General features: G+C 26.2%; 1 protein-coding gene across 1 annotated transcript; it reads left to right on the forward strand.

Moving 5' to 3' along the window:
- The first annotated feature begins 84 nt into the window (after window positions 1–84).
- On the forward strand, window positions 85–25,843 carry LOC145831304 (uncharacterized). Its single transcript, XM_082938504.1, has 16 exons — window positions 85–235; window positions 744–884; window positions 2,417–2,626; window positions 4,524–4,760; window positions 5,197–5,343; window positions 6,401–6,599; window positions 8,071–8,306; window positions 9,224–9,420; window positions 10,779–10,888; window positions 16,416–16,471; window positions 16,968–17,156; window positions 18,050–18,202; window positions 20,452–20,922; window positions 22,718–22,809; window positions 23,124–23,794; window positions 24,151–25,843. The coding sequence occupies exons 1-16, from the start codon at window positions 110–112 to the stop codon at window positions 24,243–24,245; spliced, it is 3,330 nt and encodes a 1,109-aa protein (XP_082794630.1). The 5' UTR covers window positions 85–109; the 3' UTR covers window positions 24,246–25,843.
- Window positions 25,844–26,472: the final 629 nt, after the last annotated feature.

Raw genomic sequence — 26,472 nt, forward strand, 5'->3', positions numbered from 1 at the left:
GCTTACTAAACGTTTGTTTAAACTTTAAATTTATGTTAAACAACAAAAAAAAGTTCTTGATCTAGTTTATATTTTAAGAATTTTTTTAATCTGTTAATTAAAAACCTAAATGGGTAAAAACGATGACTTGATAAATGCAGTAGCAAATGAATGTTATGAAAATGTCAAGAAGCTTCTGCAAAAAAGTCAAAAAAGTGGTTTATTTAGCAGTAAAAAGTTAAACATAAACTATCAGGTGAGTATTTCGTTTTTAATGTTTTTAATTTTTTTGTCTTGACTTTAACATCCACTTCGGTGTTTACAAATAATTTAAATAAAATTAAAAAACACTTTATTTTTCTATTTTACTCCAAAGTAGCGACAGAATAAAATCTTTAATTTTAATTGCCATTAGATTTTACAAAGTTACTAACTTATCAAAAATTTTAAGTTCTTTTTAGCTTGAAAAAGTTTTTTTTTTTGTAAAAATTTTATTTTTTGCAAAATTCAATCATAATTAGTGTTATTAAAAGTTATCCTAAAATGATTTTACTGCCATATCTTAAATTAAAGTTTTTTTTAACTGTTATTAGTTTAATGCTTATCGAAACTTTAAAAAAATAAAACTAAAAAATAGACAGAAGTTATTTTTTGAAAACTACAAAACAAATGTAATTCATTCGGCTCCAATTAAAAGTACGATAGAAAAAGTAAAAGTATTATGTTAGTAATAAACTTAAACTAATAGTGTTGTTATTAATCAGACAAGCAACGGAACAACAGCTTTGCACCAGGCTTCTATTGTATCTAACACTGATATACTGCGTTTGCTACTCCAGTTCAATTGCAATGTAAACACTCGGGACATCAGTGGAATGACTCCATTACATTATGCTTGTCAACAGGTTGAAATCTATAATTTTAAAGTAAAATGTAAAAATAAAAATAAACAGCTGTTGTTATATTTTCTTTGTATGTCAAATAAAAACTTAAGCTTTTATAAAGTTTAAAAACTGTAACAAAGTCCTAAAAAGTGTTAAGCTTTTTATAGCTTAAAGTTAAAAACGTATCCAATGTAACTTAATTACTTAAGTTAACTAATTTAAACATTCAAACTAATTTCGAAGTATTTCGATTAAACTAAATATATTTTTTTTTTAAAAGGTGAAAGTGTATCTCGTTTCTGTCAGTAATTAATCTTCCTGTAGATAGATTTTCATTTGTGCAAGATTAGAATGTTTACAAAAACGAACGCCTGCTAAAGTTGCAGGGCAAATGCATTCTTTTAAATTTAACAAAACGCCTTTAGCTATTTACATGCAGTTTAATTTAATTTACATGAGTCAAACTCAGGTTACTACTGAAAGGATTAATTTGAAGTAGATTAATTTTTATTTTAACTTTTTTATTACTTACTAACTTATAAACAAGTCACTTTGTTTTACAATTAAGGTCAAAGTTTTAAATCCTAAGTAATTTATATTCAATTTACATTTGTACTCGCGTTGCATGTAATGACATTAGTACAAACAACCTATTAGTAAAAACGAAATAATTAAACAACAAGCTGTTTAAAAAAAACAACTTGCAGTAAGATAACGACCTCTTAAACATCAATGGATTTCAAGTATTAGCGTCCTTTGATAACATTTCTAATGATAATAACGTTACTAGAAAAATGTGGCCTGCTACAAAAACAAGCGAGCTAGCTTGTTTGGTTTGGTGCTTGGTTTCACTGCAACTGGTTGTTTTGTTATCTGTAAGTATAACGCTATCTCGAGGGCTGCTTAGACACATATTCAGCACGAGTTTTTGCGTTTATGTTTCTCATGAGTAATTTGCTCGATTATCGTTTAACCTTGCCCTATTTAGTCGCGTGTAATTTCATCTGGTAATTACGCATACCCAAACACTGGCTATTTTTAACTAATTTTAATTCCAAGCTAAATTGGCATCAAACTTGCTTTAGTATTGATAATCGTTTGAAAATAAAGTTATAAAAATATAAAACAAAGTTAAACTATTTTATTCTTAAAAAATGTTTGGCAGAAATCAAATCAAACAAGAACTTTTTAAGTTATGTTTATAAACAGTAATAACAAAACTACACTTTACAAAAGTTATAAAAACCTAATTTTTTTTTAAGTTTTAATTTTAAAAAGGCAACAAAAAACTGCTATTTTAGTTATTAAGTATCTTAATGTAGATTACAGTCACTAATTTATTGAAACACCTTTTTATTCTTAAAATTTTCATAAACTTTTTTTTTAATTTAAACCAAACTTTTATTGGATGTTCTAAAAAGTTTTAAGCATACTAAAATAAAATAATAAATATTTTTCTAGTAACCTTTAAAAACATCAAACACCAAAAAACATAACCAAAAGCGGCACCAAGAACTAAAAAATATTTAAAGAACATTAAAACCGTTTACCAGGAAACACTGCCGCCAGTGGAACTCCTGCTGCAGAACCGAGCCCTGCCCAACGTGCAAACCACAGAGGGAAAAACCCCTCTTCACTACTCCACGGAGGAGGGACACGTAGACGTGAGCAGGATGGTCCTCTTCTACGACGGAGATCCCTCCATCAGGTGCGAGAGCGGCAAGTCTGCGTTCGACGTGGCTGCCGAGAACGGCAGGAAAAAGGTTAAAATATTGCGTTGAAAAAGTATTTTTTAATTATTGTTTTTTAGCAATGTCCATAATGCTGTTTACAATAAAGTTCAGCGTCTATTCTTTTCTCGTATGTAATGTTAAAATTAGAAAATTTCTGTACTTTCAAGTGCTTTATCAGTGTTTATTGAATTGAACAGAAGTAGCATTATGAGTTTAATCGTCAATAATAGTTAAGGAAATTTGCTCAAGTACAAGCGTTCTCACAGATTAAACTCCTTGTATTGTGATGCGCGTAGTAACTTTTACGACCGATTTTTTTTTCTTTTAAACAGATGTTATTCAAAACTTCTTTTGAAATTTATTATACTTGTAATGATATTAAATGACTAAGAACGTCGAGACTACAAATTGGTGCTAGTATGTATTTGATGACCTTATAAATAACAATGAGACTATTCATACAATAATTTTTCCATTAGTCGACTGGAAGTACTTTCTGTTTGTAATATTTTTACCTAAAAGCTGTTGATAATTTCTCAAGAAAAAAAAAGTGTTAAGGTAAATCATTAAAAACCTAATTTTGTGTGACCTGTTAGTTTATTTTTTTAACATGCTATAAAATAGTGTATGCAACAATTTAAAGTTTGTTCATTTATCAATTGACTAGACAAAGTAGTTTTTAAACTATTTTTTTCTTGTAAACTAAAAGCTTAGTAAGTTAGCTATTCATACACAGTAAAAAGTTTTTTTATTAAATATAATAGAGTTTGCTTGTTCTTAAGTTTGACTTATAGGTTCTATTACTCGTTAGCTTGAATTTAAAAAAAATTAGTTAAATTTTAGGTTACCAAAATTTATTAACTATAAGCAAAAAAGATAAGAAGTACGCCAACTATTTTATTTAATTCTTAAACTTAAAAAAAAAAAAAATTTCGGAGTTTTTTTTTAGTCAGCAGTTTTTCCTTATTATATTATATGTTTTCCCACGCGAATAATCCCTGCTATTGAAAGTTAAGGCAACCATGAAATAATAGAAAAAAAGCATTGCTATCACGAGACCAAGAAAATTATACACAAATCCAATTCTCAATATTGCAAAACATTTGCGCTACTAGCTATTAAGTTAACGATTTTCAGAAAATTTTTAGGTTATAGCTAGAAACTTGCTGAAAAAAATATTCTTTCAACAAACTTAAATGCTTAATAAGTTAAAAACTTCCTTAAACAGAAATATATGTGTGCATAAATATGAATGAGCAAAATCCGGAAGCTTTTGGTGACGCGTTGTTTTCAAAAAATATCTCGTGAAAACTTAGGTGTTAAATTTTAAAGGTATTCAAAACTGGCAAAATGAAAGCTAACATACCTAAACGAATCGTTGTTATTGCTTTAAAATTTCTTGTTTATTCAAAGTTCTACAAAACACTTAACTAATTTTGTTAATTAAAACTCTGTCTAAATTTATTAATTTTTTCGAAAACGTTATTAACACTCCATGTCATGTTTGTTTTAAAAGTTATAATTAAACCCTAGACAAACAGTTTTAAGGAAAAGAACGCATTGAAAGCCAGTTTTGTTTGGCATGTTGTTATTACACTGGGCTTCTGGAAGTGGTAATGGCATTCGGCGCAGACTTTTTGGCGTGTTTTCATTAAAGTTATAAATATTTTGTCTCCTAGGTGAATAATAAATTCAATATCTAGAAAGATAAACAAAGCTTTAACATTAAGTATAGTTTTAAAGCAGGTAGTATTTTTTAAATTAAGTATAGTTTGTATAATGTTAGTTTAAATTTATAAAAAATGTAATAATGAAAAACAAACTAATTTTGCCAAACATTTGCAGTAAAGACTTAAATTTTTAACCGTTTTATTTAATCAAGTCAATTTTTTTTTTATTCATATTTGAGTTCAATTTAAAACTACAGATTTTGGAAGACATGATCAGCAGCAAGCACGGCAGGTCGATAATAAACCGGTTTCTGCCCACCAACAACCACGGAAACCACCACCACAGCAACCTCGTGTGCCCGCTGCACCTTGCCGCCAGAAACGGACATTGCGAGGTGCTGAAGCTGCTCGTGCAACAAGGCATGGACGTGAACTGGATCACTAGCGAGTACGGAACTTGCATCTACGAGGCCATCGTCAACAACCAAGCTCAAGTTTCTTTTTTTGTTAAATATAGAACAAATTGTCGTGGTGTGACTTTATAAGAAGTAATATTTTACACACAACTGTATTTCCAAAATTTACTGTAAAAAAAACTGTAAAAAAATTTCCAAAAATTGAGAAGTACTTTTTTTTTGTGAAAATTATTGATATGTTTAATTGCGTATCTTTTTAACTTCTACTATTTATTTTTAGTTATCGGAATAAGTAATTTGACAACAGCTAGTTTCTATTTAATCAGAATATTACAAAATTAAAACTAATATTAACTAACAAAATAAATACTTTGATTAAATTCAATTGTACTTGCTGATTAAAATAAAGACCCACGTAAAAATTCACTAATTTATAAAGTTAAAATTTCATTTAGCTTTAATTCTCAAAGTTTTAGTTTAACTGCTCATTTTGGTGGAAAACACTTTTTTGCAGGTGGTTGATGTTTTAATTAAGCTTGGAATTGACTTAACCGAGAATCCATATGGGTTAGACCCGCTGGAGTTTGCGAAATCCATGCTTCAAACCCCTCCTATTGTCAAAATTGTCCAGTCACTTCAGTGTACGACACCATTTCTGAAAGTAAAAAATTATTTTGAGTTTGACTTGCTTTATTGTTAAAAAGCGGCGAGCTAGCAGTTAGAATAACAATCATTTACTTTGTTGCCGTTTACGTTTTGTTGTGATAAACATTAAATAAATAAACTTTTCAGTTTTTGTTTTATTTTTTTTTGTCAAATGTAGTACCTACGATTATTAAAAAGTATTCTTTTAAGTTTTTCGTGCTTTATTAAATTTTTATACTGAGTTTGTTTGTTTACTTAAATTTGTGCAAACAAATAAAGTTTACTTAAGCTTGTTGTAATAAAAAAATATATATTAAATTTTTAATTAAAATTAATAAGCTAGGCTAGTATTAAACTTATGTTTTCTAAATCTTAAAACCGGTTATTATAAAAGCTTTCATTATAAGTTTTACAGTTATAAGCTGGTTTGAAAAAGCTCTCAACCATGGATACTTATAAATTTAAAAAAAAGTATACTTTATTTTACCTTAAAAAATTTATTTTTAATCGTAGTACTTTTAAATAATTGTTGCTTACTCTGTTTAATCAAATAAATTTTCTAGTTTGATCATGTTTGTTATTTTTCTAATTTCTACTACCTGAAACTTACTGAATAAAAGGTTTCTTACTTTTTTAATAACCTTAAGTCTTTTATTTTAAATTGTATCAAACTGATTATTAGCAATAGCAGGTTACTTTACATATTTCAAACTATAGATCTTTTAAACACATTTTAACTTAAATTTATCATCGTGTAATTGTTAAAGGTTTAAGTTGAGCACAATAAAAACTTGATTGAACGGTCTAGTGTTAAAAGACAAGGCGTAAAAAACATAAAATTCTTTAAAAGATTACTTTGACTTTCACAAAAAAATTATGTAAAGAGAACAATTAAATTATGTCATGCAATAATGAAAATGTTTGCACTTAAAAGCTTAATGTTTAAAACGTAAAATTCAGCATGCTTAAAATTTTCATAAAGTATACAATCCTACATTAAAACTTAAACACTGTTAATAGAATACTACAAAATAGAAGTTTTAGCATAATACTTATTATGTCCCCTAAATCAGGTTAATGAGCTTAAAGAATGTAACAAATCTTTGGATCCTTCACCACTGAGTTTTAATAGAAGCGATGCGCTAACAGTGCTTGCAACATCTTCAAGAGAAGAAGATTCAGAAAGAAATGGGAATTCTGTTTTAGGAAGTTTTCCGCAGTCATACATAAAAGTAATAAGGGATGATGTCGACAATAGAATTACAAACGCGGGTTAGTTTGTATTTTTAATTATAGTATACAACATTTAGAACAATATATATACAACTCTTTTGGTAAAAACAAAGCTTAAGTACCGATGAATGTTTTTTTTTTATTTGGCCTTTTTAACTACGTATTTTTTTTAACTTCGAATTCTTTACTAAAAACATTTCTTTGACATGAACTTAAAAGTGTTCTTTAAAAGAAAATAAACAGCGCTCCTTAAAGTAGTAAAGTATCAATCAAAAATTATCCTAACAATCTCCAAAATAACCTAATTCCAAAAAGAAAGATATATAGTAGTATAATAATTAGAACGTATCGTTTGAATAAAAAACCTCAATAAAATTTCAAAAATCAGTCACTTTGTTACGTTTTTATTTAAAATCATAGTATATCAATCAAACTTAAAGCAAAATGGTAGTTTCAAAAGTGTAAAGTTTAAAAGCACATGATGTAAAGTTCAAGTTGTTAAAAGTTGTCAGTACAACGAAAAGCGCAATAAAAGCTTATAATGAGTTTCAAAAACTTTATATACGTTGAAATTGAACTTATATAACTTTTGATTGTAAATTTACTTATAGAAATAAAAAAAGGCTATAAAATGTATAAATATTGAAAATTTTAAGCTAATTATTTGTAAATACAGATCCTAGCCAAGCAAATTTGCTGAAATATATAATAACAACAAGTTTCACAGTAACTTTTCAGTTCACTAAAGAAAAAGTACTGTACAAAATTGTTTTTATTATAAAATGATACAACTTATTTACCCAAAATACTTTTACACATAAACTTATAAAGCTGTATTTTAAAACACTTGTAAACACAACTCAAAATTAAAACTTTTTTTATGGTTATAAAAAATAAATAAAAGCTTATTTTTATTCATTTAAAACTGCATCCAACCATTTTCTGTTAATAAAGTGTGTTCGAAAATTATTATATAAGTCGAGTTTTTTGACTAATACCAAGTAGTTTGTATTAAGTATTTTATGCATTTACCTTAAACAATTTGATTTAATTTACTCTGTCAGCTTAGGTTTACATTCTAATTACATGCTGTACTTTTTTAAAACTCGAACGATTTTTAAGCACTTAAGAGTTACTTACATTCTGACGTAACAGGCGCCGAGTAAATGTCCTCGTCATTTAAATAGCCTTCGTATTTATTCAAGCAACAAAAATTTCATTGTTTTGATGATAATACCTTAAAGTATTTGTTAAAACCCATATAAACAAATGGGAGATATGTTACAAAACTCCCGTATCTTTCTGGGCTTGTAAAAATGTTTGTAGCAAATTAACATCCAATTACCATTTTTTTCTTAATTTTTTTTTAATTTCTTTCAGCTTTTACTTAATTTTAACTTGTTTTAAAAACTAAGATTTTAAATACTTTATTAGTTAAACTTTTTTATCTGTTTACCAAAACATTTTAATTTTGAAAATATTTCTGTTTATTTTTACAAGCGTTTTTTAGACTCTGATGATAGTGGTATACATCAAAACGACGATGAGACGTCTCCAAACTCCACACGATCTTCTTTTGACTGTGACGTCATATTAAAAAACAGTCTATCTTCGTATGTTAATGTTTCTCTTCCTTTTGTTCAACCTCCAGCGCAAAGACCTCAAAACTTACCAATTCTGACAAAGAAGTCTTCTAAGACTAAAATGCTGGCCAGATCAAGCCAAGCGAGCTCGCCAAAACCTTCAGTAAGATTTTTTGCAACTAATTCTCAGAGTAATTGAAATACTATAAAATAATTTAGTATGGTTTGGAATAAACATTGTACAACACACTTTTTTGACTAAACTAGATTTTTATGAAAGTTTGTTTTTAAAGAAAATAGTACTAAAGAGCTACACCGTTTTGTTCATTTATAATCTAAATGCCAATAAAGCTCTTTCAGGCATGCTAAACTAGTTACCTTAAGAATCTAAATATAAATTAAACATAAAGTATTAAACTGTCGCGATTTACTAGATGAAAGCTATGATAATTATCGTTATAAAAGTTTTATTATAGTAGTTTTTACTCTAAAGTAAGAATCAAAAGCTTTTAATGGTATATATGCTTTTTTAAAATAAAAGTTTCGACTTTAAAGTTTTAGTGATAATGCATAATACTAAGTTAGTCAGCTAGTCACGAAGTTATCAGTTTTAGCAAAAAGTGTTTGAACAACAGCCAATTTATACTGCAACATACATAAAAATTTAAATGCTATTACACTTATTTAACTTTATATTTCAAACAGTAACATAACAACTACTAATTAAATACATGCTAAACTTTTTTTTAAACATGTTTAAATCTAGCAAAAAAATATTTTACTAACTTTCATTTAGCAGATATGTACATTTTCCATTTTTAAAACTAGTAATTTTTTAAATATAATAATAGTTTTTTTTTTTAATTTTTGTACAAAAAAGCAACTAAATAAATTTAAAAGCTAAATCAGATTCTTTTTTAATTTTTTGAATTTTTTATAAACACTGGCGGCAAAAAGTTAATTTTCCATTAGATAAAATACTATCAGCTTTTGTTTTAAGAATTAGTTTTCGAGCATGTTTTATTAAATATAAACAGCATATTAAAAACAAACTTTTTGAAAAATTATTTTTGTTTAAAGTCTTGTGAAGGGGAAAAACACGTTGTCAATCCAAGCTATGAAGATAGTTCAGTCATTAAATACAATGCACAATCAAGTATAAATCACGTAAAAGGTTGTGAAAAAACAACAAGAAAAACTCCAGAGTCAAAAAAAGTTGTAAATCGATTTCGAAATCGAGGTAGTCCATCCGTTTGCCATCAGTTCAACAATCCTGGGTTATATTTTGTTTTTCTTCTTTACTTTCTAAAATAAATAATACTTCTAAAATTTAGCAGTTTTTTTTTGCGAGTGTATAAATATTTATAAGAGAAACTTATAAATAATTACCATACTCTCGATTGTAAATGCAATTAGTTATAAGTTTATAATTAACAATCAAAATGCTTTGAATCAATGTATTTTATATTTTTTGTAGGTAAAGCGTAACAAAAAAGTAATCATGGTTTTACCAACATAAATTAGTTACTGATTATTTTAAGCAAGCTAAATGAGGCGTTTATAGCATTGAATTACAGCAACGTTTTTCGAAATCGCTAATTAGGGTGATCTGTTTTCTTTTTTAAGATTAAGTGTTTTCATCGTAAAAATTTCAAACTAATGAAAAACATGTTACTCACGAGTTGAAATTTATTTAAAGTAAAAACAAACTGCTTTATTAAACCGAATTTGTGAAAAATAATATTTATTAAAAAAAAAACAATATTAGTATTTCTAAACTAAAATATTTTAAAAGAAAGTGTATGTCATTAATTTTTCATATAAACTCTGACCTTATACTTTATTTTATTAGATCTACCTTAAAAATTCCAAAGCAAGTATAAGCAAACATTTTTGAGTAGCCTTTTATGAAAAACTGTTTAGTTTATATATTCACACACAATTGAAAGTATGCCTGCCATTATCCACAACTCCATTGTTTGCCGCCAAGTCGTATCATCACATTTTATCTTGTCTTTCAATGCGACTTCACTGTGAACATTTCATTACATTATGCTCTATTTCTGATGGATTTTATGATCACCGAGGCTTATTTAAAACAACTGAGAATTCCGCAGTGAAAACTTTTGTTTGTATTATGAAGTAGTTTCAAAAGGAAAAGTTGTTGATCAGGAGTTCATAACATCTTTAGATATAGGACTTACTTTAACTATTCGATAGAGCTTTTCGTTTTAGAGTTTAAATTTTGACTTTAAAATTTTTATTTTTTTATTTATTAGCTCATTGTAAATTTGATTAAAGTTGGGTATGCAACTCGATGACCGAGAGGTCTTTTTGTGCGTCCAGGTCCCTGAACAAAAAAAAATTGAACACTTTTTTGTTTTTGTTTAATAAACCTCATATAACTTAGTTAGTTTATATAGTAATATACAGTATTTCTTTATTTTAAGATGAATTAAAAGCAAGCTAAATGTCTTACATGTTCTTAGAGTTCAACAGGTTCATGAACAAAGTATATAAGAACAAATATTAGTAAGCAATAAAAAAATTGAAAGACAAGTTTTTTCTGTTATTAGGTATATTAAACTAACACAAAGTATAAAAAATTGCAAGAATTAAAAAAAAATATTTGCAGATACGAAGACGTTATCTTAGACAAGCGGATTAATGAATCGCCAAATATCATGAATTGTTCAAACTTTACAACACAACTGAACAACAGCAATAATAACAAGTTACTAAGAGGTTTGATTAATATTAGAATTTAACAAATTTTTTCTATGATCGCTTTAGTTCTGATTTTCTAATATCTTACGACTAAAACTGTTTTTTAGTGTTAATGTACAGAACATAGACTTTGAAAAGTATAAATTAATTTTATAATTACTTAAACTTAATTTTTTAATTATAATTTTTTGATAGTTGCTTTTAATTTACATTTTATTTACTAACTCTCTACATCTACTTAAATAGTTATTAAAAAGGTTGTTATTATTGGCCAAAATGTAAAAAATAGCTTTGCATATTTAGTTTTACTCAAAACATATTTTAATATAGATAATGTTTTTTAAGTTTACTTAGATTTTTTAGATAGTTTTTTGTAAAAACTGTACTGTAAAATTTAAAAACAATGAATCGAAGCAGTTTTTACTAATACAGAGTCATAAAAGTATGTCGATAAAGTTCTGAAAAACATTTAGTTGTTGAACAAATATTTGAACAACTAAACGATCCGAAAAAATAAAACATTTTGAATTCGAAAACGAGTAAAATCAGTAAGAAAATTACGCCTAATTAAATTACTCACTTATGTACGTACTCCTTAATACATTCTGACTTAAAAACATTTGTTTAAAACTATTTTTCAAATGCTGACTCAACTTCATCAGGTTTTGAATATAATTTTGAAACAAAACTATTGCTTTAAACTTCTATCAAAAACATAAATAATGTTAAATGTAGTTTAGATTTTTTATGCAAGTACAGTTTGAAAAAGTTATTATAAATCTGGTACAGTTTCCGAACTTTTTTTACAACAGTTCTAATAATATACAAGTTGTTCAGTATGTAGCAGTTGTATTTAATTACCTAACTTTAACTTTTATAGTTAAATGGTATCTAATTCAAAAAATATATATATTCAAATTTAGAAGTAGTGTGTAAAGTACTGTTGTAAATAAGCAAACTACTTAAAAGTACGTAAAAAGCATTTTAACAAACAAATTGTAGGTACCTAACATTTATAGTTCAACATCTAAACTAATTGCAAGATACTTCATTATATTTTGAACTAAATGTTTTATACTTCATATTTTTAATCAACACCTATTAACCTGTATAGTTTCCTTACAAAAAATTAAATGTAAATATTAAGAATAAACAAATAAAGATCGCAAGATGGTAGGCAAGAGTAAATTAAAACTAAATAGAATACGTAATTCTAATCGCATGTAGGTGGTTTGTATTTACAGAATAAATTGTCTATAACATTTATTACCCAATAAACGATTTCTATAAACGTTTCTTATATTTTTCATATTACTTTAAAGATAAAAATATTTAATCAAATTTCTACTTAATAATAGATGTCTTTTTAAGAAAGTCTAAAAGAACAACTAATTTGTATCGAGAAGTAGATCATAAAAAATATATAACTAAATATATTTGATTGTAATTTTTTTTGTCTTATTACCTGAAATATTTTTCATACATAACTTTTCAAAATATTAGAAATATAGTTCTAAAAAAAAGGAGGTTTTAAGTAAAAATATTGATTTTCTAATATACCAAGTTTGTTCACATTTATGGTTTAATTTATCTTTTCTCAGTGCAATGTACAGTAGAATGCGTGACAAAATATTTGATGGGCAAATAAATTTTTATAAGTTATAAAAAAATGAAAAATAAGACAGACGATATAATTTATTAAAAGAGTTTTTGTTGAGAAAATTGTTAGTTTTTAAGTTTTTACAGAACTCTCTACGGCAATAAAATATTTGAATTTTGAAAGTTTTTGAAGTATATAAAAGTATTTGTGATCATAAGAAATCAAATTTATTTTATTTTACACTAAAATGCATATATATTAAAACTACCGACCATATAAAATATGCAATAAACTAACATATAGAATCAAAAAAACAGATATTTTGACGTTTTTAAAACTCAAATTTATTATATAATGAATATCGGGCTTCAACTAAAATAAATTACTTAAGGTAATATTGATAAGCTTCTAAGAAAGTATGGTTGTGCAGTGTGCACACAAAGATTAAAAAACAAAAATTAAAAATTAAATAAGTTACCGACCGAGGGTAAGGGTTAGGGGTAACAGTGATAGTAAAAAAATAATAATAAATTGTTATTAAAATAAAATAATAATAAAAATCAACTCGTGCAAAAATGTCACCGTGCAAAATTGTCTGCTCGTGCAAAATAGTTTTTGTGTAATTTTATCTTCGTGCAATTTTATCCCCTCGTGCAAAAGTCTCTTCGTGCAATTTTGTCCCCTCGTTCAAATTTGTACGCTCGTGCAAATTTGACAGCTACCCATATAAAGATGTCAAAAGCTTTTTATACCAAAAAAAACTATAAAAGCATACAAAATAATTAATTTCCTTCTAAGCAATTAGTTAATTAAGCATATAAGTAACTAATCTATATTGTTTGCGTTTAAAAGAAAACTTTTAAAACACTTAATCTTAAGAAATTATAACTTAATCATATAATGTTTGCGTTAGCTTAACGTTTAAATTCAATAAACTTACTTCCTTATAAGATTAAAACTAACTATAAGTTAAAGTTAACAGTAGTTTTTCCTAGAGTTAAGGAAGTACTTATACGTAAAAAAAGATTTCAAGAAGTTCGCTTCTTTGGGTGTTAAAGTTATAGGTATTAACAAAATAAACAAAGCTATGATAAGTTATTTTCACATAACAGTATACTATTTATAACAGAAAGTGTTTAAGAATAAATGCGTTTTTAGTTTAGAAAATCAAAAAAAGTTTGAGTACAATTTTATACACTAGCTAGAGTTAGACGTCTGCACATTTGTATGGGGTCACGTGATCAAATAGTTTCCTTTACTTCGCGCACTCTGTTGGCACTTCATTGAGAACAGATACTAACTAGATAAACCTATTAAATTGAGCGAGGAATTAGCTACTAGGTAATTAAAGTGTCAAGTGTTTTGATATTTTAATACGATGAAAAATAATTGTTGGGTAGAATTTTATTTAAAAACTTCAAAGTTAGTTACTATTTTAAATTTAAAATAGAAAAGCAGTAAATGTTTTAAATTTCTAAATATGTTTAGTTTTTTCGCAAGAGTTTGTTGTTTAGACTATTAAGTTAGCAAAAATTTAATAATTAGTTTTTAGTAAATAAATTTTTGTAGCAGGCAGTCAATAATAATAACAAACAACTAGCATTGCTTTTTAGGGTAAAACCAAAATTATTTCTCATTTTTACAGAAAGTAGAAACACTATAATTTATCATAGCTTAAATTTATGCTATGCGGGCCAAAATCATCTCTTTTTTTATTATCACTTAACATGTCAGCTTAAAAATCAGATTGAAGCTTAGTAGTCCCTTACTAGACTGCTGGCTATAATATTAGTTAGAATATTATTAAAGTTTTTAGCCTTATGTTTTGTATGTAAAACTAAAAAATATACACACATATAAATCTGAATTAAATTCAAAAGAAAATTTAGGAAAATACTTGTTTAACTAGAAATTTTGGAACATTTTTTAGTTAACAATAAACTATTGTAAAAGCTTTGAACTTTGAGCGTTAATACTCTATCTTTATTTTACTGATATTTACTAAAAAAATATTAATTATAGACTTTTCAATTATTACATTATAGTTTTATAACCAGTATTAAACTTTTTTTGTTATTACTAACAATTCATTGAGCTCTTTGTCATAAAACGTTTTTCATAGAATGCCGTATCTGTGTTTGCTAGAAGTTTAAAAAAATGCTAGTTCATTTAAAATTTATAAAGAGTGTTGCTTTACTTTTCTTTACTGGGAAAAAATGGTTTAAGTAGAAAGTTCAAACAAAAGTTTTGAGCGAAACGGCTTAACTTGGAAATAAAAAAATAATTTTTAGGAGTTTTAAGAAATTTTTTCTTGAATAATGAATAATTTAAAATACTAAGTTATACCAATAAGTTATAAGGAACAAATTAATTTGAATTATTTTTTATATATTGTCATTCATTATAAAACATTAAAAAGTACTTGGTCATTAGCTACATTAGACTGTAATAACTAAATAAATTGAAGAGAAATTTTTATAATTAAGTTACATTTTGCTTGTTGTTTTAACAAATTAAGAACAGTTATATAGTTTTTCATTAGTTATAATTCGTTCTAATTTAATGTTTTTGTATTATAAGATTTTATAAGCAGTTGAAATTAGAATGTATTTTTTTCAATTTTAACTCAAACATTTTTATTATATTGTTCCTGTTGTCTACGCTGTTGTATGTTCTATTTTTGGCTTTTATGTAAAGTTTTGTTTAAAAATATTGTTTATTTAGATTGAATGATTAATAAAAACAGTTAACTCAACTAGAGTTGTTTTCAGAACAAAATGTATAATATTAACTTATTAGTAGTTTAACTGTTGTTTTAATTTAATTTTTATCTAAGTTTGTCTATTTTTTTCTTCCTAAAAGTAGCTTATTACAATGTGTGTTTACTTAATTTTTCAGATAAACTTAATTAAAAAATTACATTTTTTACGATTAGTTTACTAAAATGTTAAAAAAATCGTTTTAAAAGTTGGAAATTTTTTTGATAGAGATATGTTCATTTATGTTAATATGATTTTTTGTTTGTGCCTTTATAATCAATGAATTGATGATTTATGACGTCAAAGCAACATTATAAATTTTTAAATATACAAAACCACATCTAGCAGTAAAAAAAGGTGTTTCCAAACAAAAAAAACATCAAAGTTTTTTTCTAATTGACCCGTTTTGTCGTGCCGGTTTTTCTTATACCTTTGCTATAAACGTGCATTGCACTTACTGAAGTATTTGAAAACTTTTCATCGTCAATAAACAACGGCATCACTAAACTGCACTTAAAAATACCTTAAAAAGCGATAAAATAAGTTCATTCTACAGATTTACAGGTGGAAAAGTCAAAGTTATAATATTTATTTATATTTCGTATCAATTAATAAACCTGTAATTTTTATTAAACACTAAAGTGTTTTTCTTTCGTATTAGTATTAGTAATTTAAATGCAAGCTGAAGTTATGAATATTTAATTAGTTAAACTGGTGGTATTAACTTGTTGTGTGGCTCGACTGTTTCGTTGATATTGTTTTTATAGCAATTTTACATACAACAACTTTAGTCAAAGCTTTTTCTCTATCTGCAGTTTAAATAAAGGTTTTATGTAAGCTTTAAAACTTTATAGAGTATTATACAACTGAACTTATAATTTCTCCTTTGTAATTTCTCCTTTGTAATCTTTTATAAATTAGTTTCAAAAAATTTGAAGTGAGTAAGTTTAAGATTAACATTTGTTCGAATTAACGCTTTTGCATAACATGGTCAAGTGCACACCATCTGTTTAATACAGTCAGCATCTGTTGTTTAATAATATTCTTACAGGATACTAATGTGGTCATTAATATTGAAATAGTATATAAAAAAGTTAAAAAAAAAAATAACTTTTTTCATGTTTTTTTTTTCTTCAGAATTTTTTTTAATAATTTGTTTCCCGCTAAACGTTTTTTGTTTCGACAGACAACTGCTTAAAAGAAACGGATATGTTCTTTTCTAGAAAAAAAGTTGACAACAAAGTAAGTAAGGCTACGATATATAATATTCTTTTAACATTTAAAATGGTGTCGATATAAAACAAAAAAATTCAAACTTCAAGTTTACCTTTTAACTTTTCTTGTTTAGAGTATTTATAATTTTTTTTTTTTAACAATTTTAGAAAGCAAAGTACTATTTTTGTAATATGCAAGTGCAATATTTTCAAGTCTGTTTAGAATTATTTATTTTTCTTTTAATTAATAAAAAGTTAATTACTTTTTAAAAGCAACAATGAGTATAGCATCTTAATTGTTTTTTTTTTGAGTAAGGTTTTTGAAATATCTTGTACTAAAACCAGCTGAAAAATTATATATTTCTAATTCTGAATACATAATTACAGTTTTGTTTAGATTAAACTATTAATGTAAATATCGTTCTTAATGTTTATAAACATTTAATTTTATTAAAGTTTTTTGTACTAGGTGTATAACACCAACTAACAGAACTTAAATACTAACAATCACTTTATCAAAACAGAAATACAGGGATAACCCTATTTACAAGTGGTTATCGGATTTTTCAATGGAAAAGTATTCCCACAACTTAATTGAAAACGGTTACGAGTTGTCTACGCTTTCGTTGGCGACCAACGACGACCTGATTGCTGTAGAAATAGACAACCCAGCGGATAGAAAGCTTATTTCTAAAAGCATTTCAAAATTAAAAGTAAATTCGTTGTGAATTAAACTAAAAATATTAGTCATTGTATTAATCACTTTTACAAAATAATGCTTATTGAAGCTTTTTTAGACTATTTTTAAACTATGTTTTGTGTAGAAACGATAGAAACAGAGAATATTATATGTGTAATTGTCATAAGTTTAGTAAAGCTTTATTTTGATGTTGATAAAAAACTTTAAACGTTATAGTGTCAAAACGTTTTCAAATTTCCTTATTCCTTATTAAAAGTTACTGCATCAAAACAATAAAGTTAATCTTTTTTTATTGCTTAAAAAAAACAACTACAAATTATTAATTACAAGAACTTTTCTTTGGAAACAGTTAATTCAAATCTAAAATTATATTGCTTACTCTTTTCCGTAAAAAATGGATTTTACTTTAGTTTTTTTTTTTAAAGATATTCAGTTTTTTAACTAAGTTTTATAACTTATATTTAAACGTTTGTTTTTCAACTTAACAGTATGTGCTCTATCGAAATACTAAATATAAAATTTAAAGATACAGAAAATAAATCTTAAAATGTATCATTTCTACTCAATTTTTATTACAATTTTTAAAGATAACTAAAAGACATAACTAAATTAACCTTAAAGCCATTAGTAATATAATACTATCGCACATCATACTTTATACGTACTTTTTATTAAACGAAACTCATTTAATTAATTTTTGCAGCGCTTTTAGTAAGAAAAGTAGAATTTCATTAATATACTTTAATGTCGTATTCAAGATATTTTTTATTACTATCATTTCTGAATTTCTACTGAAACTGTAAATATTACTGTTATATTGTAATATTATTCTATTCGTTACCTATGAAATATAATTTATCGATGATAAAGAGTATGAGCTGACTAAATTTCATAAACATACATTAGGAAACGAATCCAATCAAACCACTCAATACAACACCGACTTCTGTAAATGAGCTGCTTCAGTTTTTAGAAATGGAATATTATTTACAAAACTTTATCCAACATGATATATCCAGCATAGAAAAAGTAATTGAAATAAGCTGGGAAAACTTACAGGTAAGTAGTTTTTAAGTTGTTGAGACTTTATATATTTTCCATAATTGAACAGAAAATTTAAGTTAGTAAATTGAAAAAGTAAAAGTACTATTGATTTAATTATAATCTACACAATTTTCTGTAAGGTTATAAAAAAAATGCAATTTATTTAAAATAATATTTTTTTTATTTAACATCATTAAATTTAAAGTCAGTTTACACACTTTTTGTTGTAAAATTTACTGTTTAATATCATTATAACAACTTATTCCTAAAAAAAAACTAATAAAGTAGTTTATAATTTTTATTTTATGTAACAACCTTTATTCAAAATAAATATTTCAAAGTAAGTGAATAGGCAAACTACGTATTTTACAAGTTTTTTGAAATGAGATACGTACATTTACATATTAAATTATTAAAAAACGGTTTATACTTTCTAAAAAATTGTATAATTAAATAAATAATCTATATAAAATAAGTCAAGCGATCGTCGATTTTCATTCAAATTTTTTTAATTCATAAAATGTTTTAAAAATGAATAAATTAAATTTAACTTATTCTACTCTATCTGAAAAATAAACTGTAGTGTGTGGTGTTTTTACAATATGTTTTAAAATTAAGCAAGCTAATAGTTATAAAATGATAAGATGATAAATGATCATTTAAGCAAGACTAATATAGAAAAGCATGCGTCGAAAACATATAAAAATAACTTATTTCAATATTATTTAAAAATGGACTGTATAGTATTTGTGCTGTTATCTAAAAACACCATCTGTTTGAGAAGAAAACAATATTTAGTTTTATTCTGGTATTTTTGATTAGAAACGGTTTCTTTATTACCACACTTAATTTTTACAACTTGCTGTTTTTATCGATAAACAATACAACCTACACCTACCTCTTTTTAGTTAGCGTCACCTTGTTTCTTTATCTAAATTCAAATCATATATTATTTATGTTTTGTTTGTAAATTCCAATATTGTGTCTGGTAAGTAGCTTGCAACTAAAACTTTATACAAAATTTGTATCTAAGTTAGTTAGTTTGTTTCTAATTTAGTCAATAACTAGTTTATATTAAGAAGTCAAAAATTATAGTTCCAAAGTTTTTCTAGTTTTTAATACTTAATTTTTTTTAAACTTGTAACCTGTCCATAATCTTCTTTTATCAGCAGTTAGTACAGGGTTACCTATACTTATTGATTTTGAAAGCTAAAGATAAGTTTTCAACCAAAGTGATTAATGTTGTATTAAAATAATATTAAACTCAATTTTAATTTTAATAAAAATATGAAAACACTGATATTTGTTGTAGAACTACTTTATTTTACTTAATTTACTTATAGTCGTGTTTTGTTTTCAAAATTTAAACCTTACTTATAAAAGTGTTTATTTGTAAAACAGACGCTGATTATTAATAAACAACATAAGTAAAATTTTTGCATTTAATATAAGAAAGCATAACAAGAAAACTTTAAGCTTAAACAATATGAGTCACAAGACAATGTTAACAATTGCTTTTGTTTAAATAATACAAAAACGTTTTGCTTACACACTTTATTTTAATTGGAAATATTTTATAGTTCATTCTAATTTTCTTTTTTTTAATTCAATCATTAGGTTTACATTTAATATTAGGCTTTTATCAAAACATATATCGAACCAAATCCCTAAAAGTGTGATACTTGCTATTTCAAATAACACTATTTTGACTTTTTTAGTGCAAAACAAACCGTTGTTGTACTTATATTTAATACTTGGTTTTTACTTTAGGTAATAATTCCTCCATTTATAGTCTATAAATATTTTTTATTTTTTCTAACTAGTTTCTAACTGATTTTATTTAGAATTTTAAGTTTGTTAAAGTTAAATTTAAAAGTAACTTGTATTGTACTATTTGAAAAACAATACCTTAACTGTAAAAACAAATAAACTGAAACTTTAAATTTATTAAAAACTGAAGTCCTAGCCAAACTTAAATGTGACGGTATGTTGTTGACTTCACCGTGTTGTAGCAAACATTTTTAAAACTTGTTTATGTTTAGCAGAAAAGAAATATTCAGAGCTTTGTATTTAACATGTAACTCTTATAAAGAGCATAAAAACAAAGTATAGTATAATTTACACAGTGATTATTAAACACTACAATTATCTTAATTAAGGTATTATGGTTAAGTAAAATAAATAAGACATTTACGTGTGTTTTTCTAAAACAAAGTTGTCTCTTTGGGGATTTGAACTATATTTAAATGCCATTTTTTCTACAGGAAATGAACATAACGAAGCTTGGCCACTTGAAAAAGCTCTCTTTTCACATCGACAAAATACGCCTTAAAGTACAGCATAGGGTGTCTAAAAAAAAAACACCCCCTCCCCCTCCGCTACGCCAAAACAAACCCCAACTTTCCCCGCCTTCAAATTATCCAAAAGTAGCCTTGAGACCTCCGAACCACAGCCCGGTTCACAGGAGGTCAATGTCGCCAGAGAAGAAAGAGCCTGAAAACAGAACGAGCACTTTTGGAACTGAGATCTGCCCGGAACTGATGGCCGCCTTGAACAAGCGACAACGTAAAATAAGTTCCGGCGCACAAAACCAAAAAGGTGAGCCACCTAAAGTTCCTGTGAAGCCTGTAACTATGCGAAATCGAAGCAGGAGCTCGGGGTCGGATACGAGCCCAAGTCGACGACCCTTGCCACTTATGCCTTCGCAGGTGAGAAAATCGTCAAGTGGATCTCAGGTAATTTTTTAAACCTAAACAAACTTCTTTATGATAAATTTAATGTTTTTCTATCAAAAATTATGTTGTTAGTGGGTTGTTACCAAGATAATTTTTTAATTTTTATTTAAAGTAATCTACCGATATTATAAAAGGTCTGTAAACTTTCAGCAATGTTTTTTCTTAATTTTTTCAGTTTTAAAACTTTTAAAAGAAAATAATTAATGTTTTATGTTTGCTTAATCACTTTTCTATGTATTAGTCATACAAAAACTAACTAAAATAATAGAAAGTCATGTATTGCTAACTGTTTACGTAAAATTTATCTATGACAGTTTTTACAAACTGTATGTAAATATGTAAGTATCAAAAAAAAACATATATTTACTTTAAGTTGTAGCATTTTTTTAGAAAAAAATTTCGGTTATTAATTTTCAGTTGTAAAATTATTTCTAACAAACATAAATGTTTTATAGTGTGTAAAAGAACTCAAAGTACAGTAACCTCTCGCTTATTTACGCACATTGTGTCCACAGAAAAAGTGCGTAAAGATATGAGATATCGTAAAGATACGAGATGTACCAAATATACTTATTATAATGGCTGGTTTTTTGATATTGCTTCTAGTTAAAAGCACACTGAGGACTTTCCTACTTTTAACAATTTGTTAACTTTACTTATAAATATAAGAACAAAAGATAACTCTTTACATATATTAAAAAAAAGATTTAAATTTATATAAAATAATAAAACTTATAGAAAAATTTTACTAACTTTAATAATAAGTAGATATTATCTTAATCTTTATTTGTATGTGACTTATTTGAAACTTAACATTTATATACTATTCTACCTAGCAAATGCAATTTGTAATAAAGCATTTGTTTACAAATAAGAAATGGTGTGGTGTCTATTTAAAAATTTGTTTCTATAGCCTTTTACAAAAATATACATTTGGTGCTGTACTGGATTTCTTCTTTTGAACAAAAATATATAAAATACAAGAAAAATGTTTAATAAAAATTGTTTATGTTACTACAACTTTTTTAATTTGACCTTTGCCCACATAAGGATAAAATTGTCTTGCATTGTATTAAACATATATTGTGTTACAGAAGAAAAACTTAAACTAGAAAAAAAACGTCAAATGAAAATTAGTGATATATTTACTAAAAAAAAACAATTGAGATTTGTGTTAAGTCTAAACTCTATATTTATTAAGTATCACTGCTACTTTTTGCTAGGAACTTTCATTAGTTTTCTTTTTTAGATGTTTATTCATATATAGGGCAAGAGTGCTTTCTTTGTGTTTTAAACTCTCATTATTTCTTTCTACTTTCATTATTTGATACAGTCCTACTTCTTTCAAAGTTTTAATTTAATATCTTATTGCTAACAAAATTTCTGATATACTGAGGTACAACTAAATGCTTATCAATTAGTCAAGGAAAAAGTCTAAAGTTATAGAGAGGTGACTCAGCATTTAAAAACTTATTTAAATAAAAAATATACAATAAACCTAATTTGTGCAATATTAATGAAAACTTTAATTTTTTTTTTGAATTTTTTAGAATTCTAAAATACTTAACTAAACGAGAGTGCCTAACGTCACAAGTGCGTAAAGATGCGAGAGGTTACTGTACTTAAATCTTTTTTAAAACAATTTTATTTGTACAAAATTTAGATATTTAAAAAAATGTTTTCGATTTTTTAAACTTATTAAATCTAAAAAACTTTTCAGCTTGTATTACCCTTATTAGTTATTTGTTTTTTCAGATACACTTTCAAAAACATTAAATTGAACGAATTTTAACAGAGTTCAGAAAGCGGTTCAAAGAGACGAAGGTCGAGAGGGCCGCCTCCCCCGACTCCTCCGAGAAAACCGTCGACTAGTTTGTCAACAAAAACGTAAATACTGTTCCGTGTACAAACAATTTTTAAAAATGCCTTTCTGCCTTTTGCAACATATGTAGATTATAACAGCAGAGTATGTTTAAACATAGTTTTTATTCTATAAACTTACTATCTTTTCGAACTGTCGTGGTTGCTTAAATATAAACAAATGGTAGTATTTTTAAACAAACATAAACACTTTATGCTAAAAAATTTATTTTTCAAAATTTTATATTTTTTTTTAGCATTTTTACAAAATTCAGAAATTATTTATTTTTAGTTTATAAACGATAAACGCTATATTTATATATAATTAAAAATAAAAACAGAAACACGCCAACTAAATCAGCTCAACCTAAACCTGAAATAACTAACCGATCCTCTCCATCAAAAGTTCTTTCAGCTCAACCGAACAGACAACAAAACTCAAAACCTCAGCTCAAAAAGAAGCCTCCGGTCCCGCACAAGTCACTGAAGCCGGTGCCCCCTCCCAAGGTGCCCCCGAAACCGAAAAACATTCAAAAACCTGAAACCGCAGCCAGCGGCCCGCACTTTGACTTAAGTGCAATAGACCTGCCGCCTCCTCCCTCGTGTTTCTTGGAGGGAGTTCCCCCTCCGCAGCCCACAACACTGCCACCTTGCGACGACGAAATGGACGAGCTCGTCTCCAACGAGGACGAGTCTGCTGTTCTTCCGTTGCCGCCGTCGCAACCCCACCTGGACGAAGTGTTCGATCTTCCTCCTCCGCCGCAAGTCAATCTCCCTCCTCCGCCGCCTGCTGCAGGCGACGACGACGTGTTCAAGGCGAAAGAGGAAGAGGAGTTAAAATCGACTTGCTTCGAAGACGACGGCCTCACCGGCACCGTAAAGAGAAAGCCGAGCTCGAAGGCGCCTACAAGCGGTGAAGTTTCTTCAAACGGTTTCAACGTTTCGACGTCGAGTGAAGTTGAGAAGACGACGGAGAAAATTGACGCTGAAATAAACGACTTCGACGCGAACAGTTGGTGTAAAAAAAATATTATACTTAGACTCTTATTTGTTTTTTGGCAATTAGTTAATTTTGTATATACTTTTCTAAAACCATAACTTTAAAAGTTGTTTACTAATTTAGCAAAAAATAGTAATTCAGTAGTTTAAAAACTGTTTTGTGTTTTTTTGAAATTGTAGTATCACAGAACAATTAGATTAAAAATATCAGTTTTATTTTGTTAATAAAATATTTAAAAATTTGTAACGGCTAAAAACGATTTAATGACAAAATTCAAACTAATGCTTTCATCCACGCATTTGTAAAATTGAAATGCATTAGTAGCTTTTTCTTGCTTAGTTAAATCAGTTTAATGTATATCGTTTCAGGTGAAAACGATAAAGAATCAACGACGAAATTTATAGATAATATCACCAGCTTGTTCGATGATCTTTCAGCACAGTTAGAAGAACTTGATTTTTAACATTCTACAGTTTTTTTTTTTTTTGATAGCTTTACTTCTTGTTGCTACTAGTATGTTTTAATATTATGATTTAATACGGGCGTCTTAAATAGTATAAAAAGTTTTTGGAATTTTAATCTTCTTTAAGAAAGTGTTTTCTCGTAACTAACCAGCAATGTATGACTGCAAAGTATTTTTAAGTAACTTTTGTACAAAAAAAAGCTAAAACTACGTTAATTATACAAATTGATAGGTTAGAATTTTTTCTAAGATCAAACTATAAAGTCCAAAAATTGCTATTAAAATCTTCTAATATATTATACCTAGATCGAAAAATTTTACATAACCAATATCTCATGCTAAACAGGCGTCTGTAGTTTTGAAAAAGTATACGGAGTTTTTTTGAAAGCTCAAACACAAAACCTTTGTTGTTACTGTAGTTTTTTATAAGAATGCATTTAAGTTCAATTTTCATATAGTTTAATATTTTAAAAACTAAAAATTTTAAAACTTAAAAGATAAGTAGTCTGTTCTAGATGAAACATTTATAACGATTTTTTTTTCTATATATTAAAAACGCTTTACTACAGCACAACATACGGTTACATGACAATTGAAATTTGGACAATTCACATTCTGACCAATATAATTCTTAAAAAAATATTTAAGAGACCATATCTCAAAAGTAAAAAATGCATTTTTAAAAATTTAAAAATAGGTATGTAGATCTTATTAATCTATTAACCATATCTTCTTTTTTGTAAAATTTTAAATATTTTTAGAAAAGTTTTAAAATTACTAAAAATAACTATTAAAACTTACTTCAACCATAAAACAAAAATGTTTAAGACTTTGCAAAAAAAGAATAAATGGCTGGTAGATATTAAAAAGACCTAAATACCTATTTATAAATTTGAAAATATGTACATTACTTTTTGAGTTGTGGCCCTTTGAACATTTTTTTAAGAATTTTAATTGTCCGAATTTGAATGGTCGTGCACCCAAAACATACATACTAGACTAAAAGCCAAAACAAAGCTAAACTTGTATGCAGTTTCCTAATACTAAAGATTCTCAGGTTTTGAAATAGTTTAGTAATAATTTTTTTCAAGCAATCTTGTTCTGGTAAAAGTTTATGGAAAATGACAATTATCTGAAAGTAATTTAGCTTATTTATAGTGAATCTTATAAGCTGCTTTTGATAGGTATAGTAAACTTTAATTTTTTTCGTGATTTTGTGTCTTTAGAACTTTTCTATAAAACTTATACTCATTTTTTTTACAAAAATATTAAGCTTAAAACTCTTAATTTTGCCTAGATTGTATTGACAGCTCTGAGTATTAATATTTAGAAAAAAACTTTTTTGTTAAAAAACATTTTTAATTAAATATTTTACTGCCTTGCTTCTACGAAGTAACTGTAAAAGTTTGCAGGTCGTGGTTTCTAGTTTATGCAAACTTATCAAAAGATTACTGTATCTTTAACCTTTTTAAACTTTATTTTTATTAGACAAGAATGTAAAAACTTTCTAGTTTTACATTGTTCATTAGATTTTATTGTTTTTAAATAGATGACGAATCTTGTTTTTATATTTTTAATAAACTAAACTATTGCTTTAAGTACTTGTTAAAATTGATAATAAATATTAACTACCGTATATAACTGAACCTATTTATTTGAATCAAAACCTTTTTCGCTACGTTGAGAGTATATCTAACTTTTATAAAAAGTTAATCGTAAATATTCTTCAATTGCTTGTACAAGTATCAATAATACTTTGATTTAGTGATAACATGATTACAAATACAAAATTAAAATTTATTTGATATATATAAAATTACCGTTTCTAAAAATTATAACGAGTCTATTGCATTATATTTTCTAATGTAAATTTAATGGTATAATCTTTAGTAAAGAAATGAACGAACTATTGGCCTAAATAAAATTAATAATAAAAGTACTTTGTAAATTTCAACAGCAGATATATAAGAGTTTTGAAGAAGTTTATAAACTTTAAAAAAGGGAATTTTTAACAGCGGTTTTTTTAATAAAGCAACTAAATTTTTGGAAACTGGTTATAAAGTTAAATAGCTTAATTTTCAATGATAGTTTTAAGATAGTTTATAAGAAGCTAGATTTAGAAAAAATAACAATTTTTTTTTAAAGCAGTAGTTCTTTTAATTTAAATGCTGTGCACAGCAGATTACTAGGAAATTAATTCTATACACACTGAACTAAAAAGGTTATT

This window comes from Thalia democratica, chromosome 3, assembly GCF_965202585.1.
Source record: "Thalia democratica chromosome 3, ktThaDemo2.hap1.1, whole genome shotgun sequence".
NCBI lineage: Eukaryota > Metazoa > Chordata > Thaliacea > Salpida > Salpidae > Thalia > Thalia democratica.

Bases quoted from the DNA above. Each gene is read 5' to 3' on its own strand.
- LOC145831304 (XM_082938504.1), top strand. From the start codon at position 110: ATGGGTAAAAACGATGACTTGATAAATGCAGTAGCAAATGAATGTTAT. The intron at 236-743 runs GTGAGTATTTCG...GTTATTAATCAG, and splicing joins AGTTAAACATAAACTATCAG to ACAAGCAACGGAACAACAGC. The intron at 20,923-22,717 runs GTAATTTTTTAA...GAATTTTAACAG, and splicing joins AATCGTCAAGTGGATCTCAG to AGTTCAGAAAGCGGTTCAAA.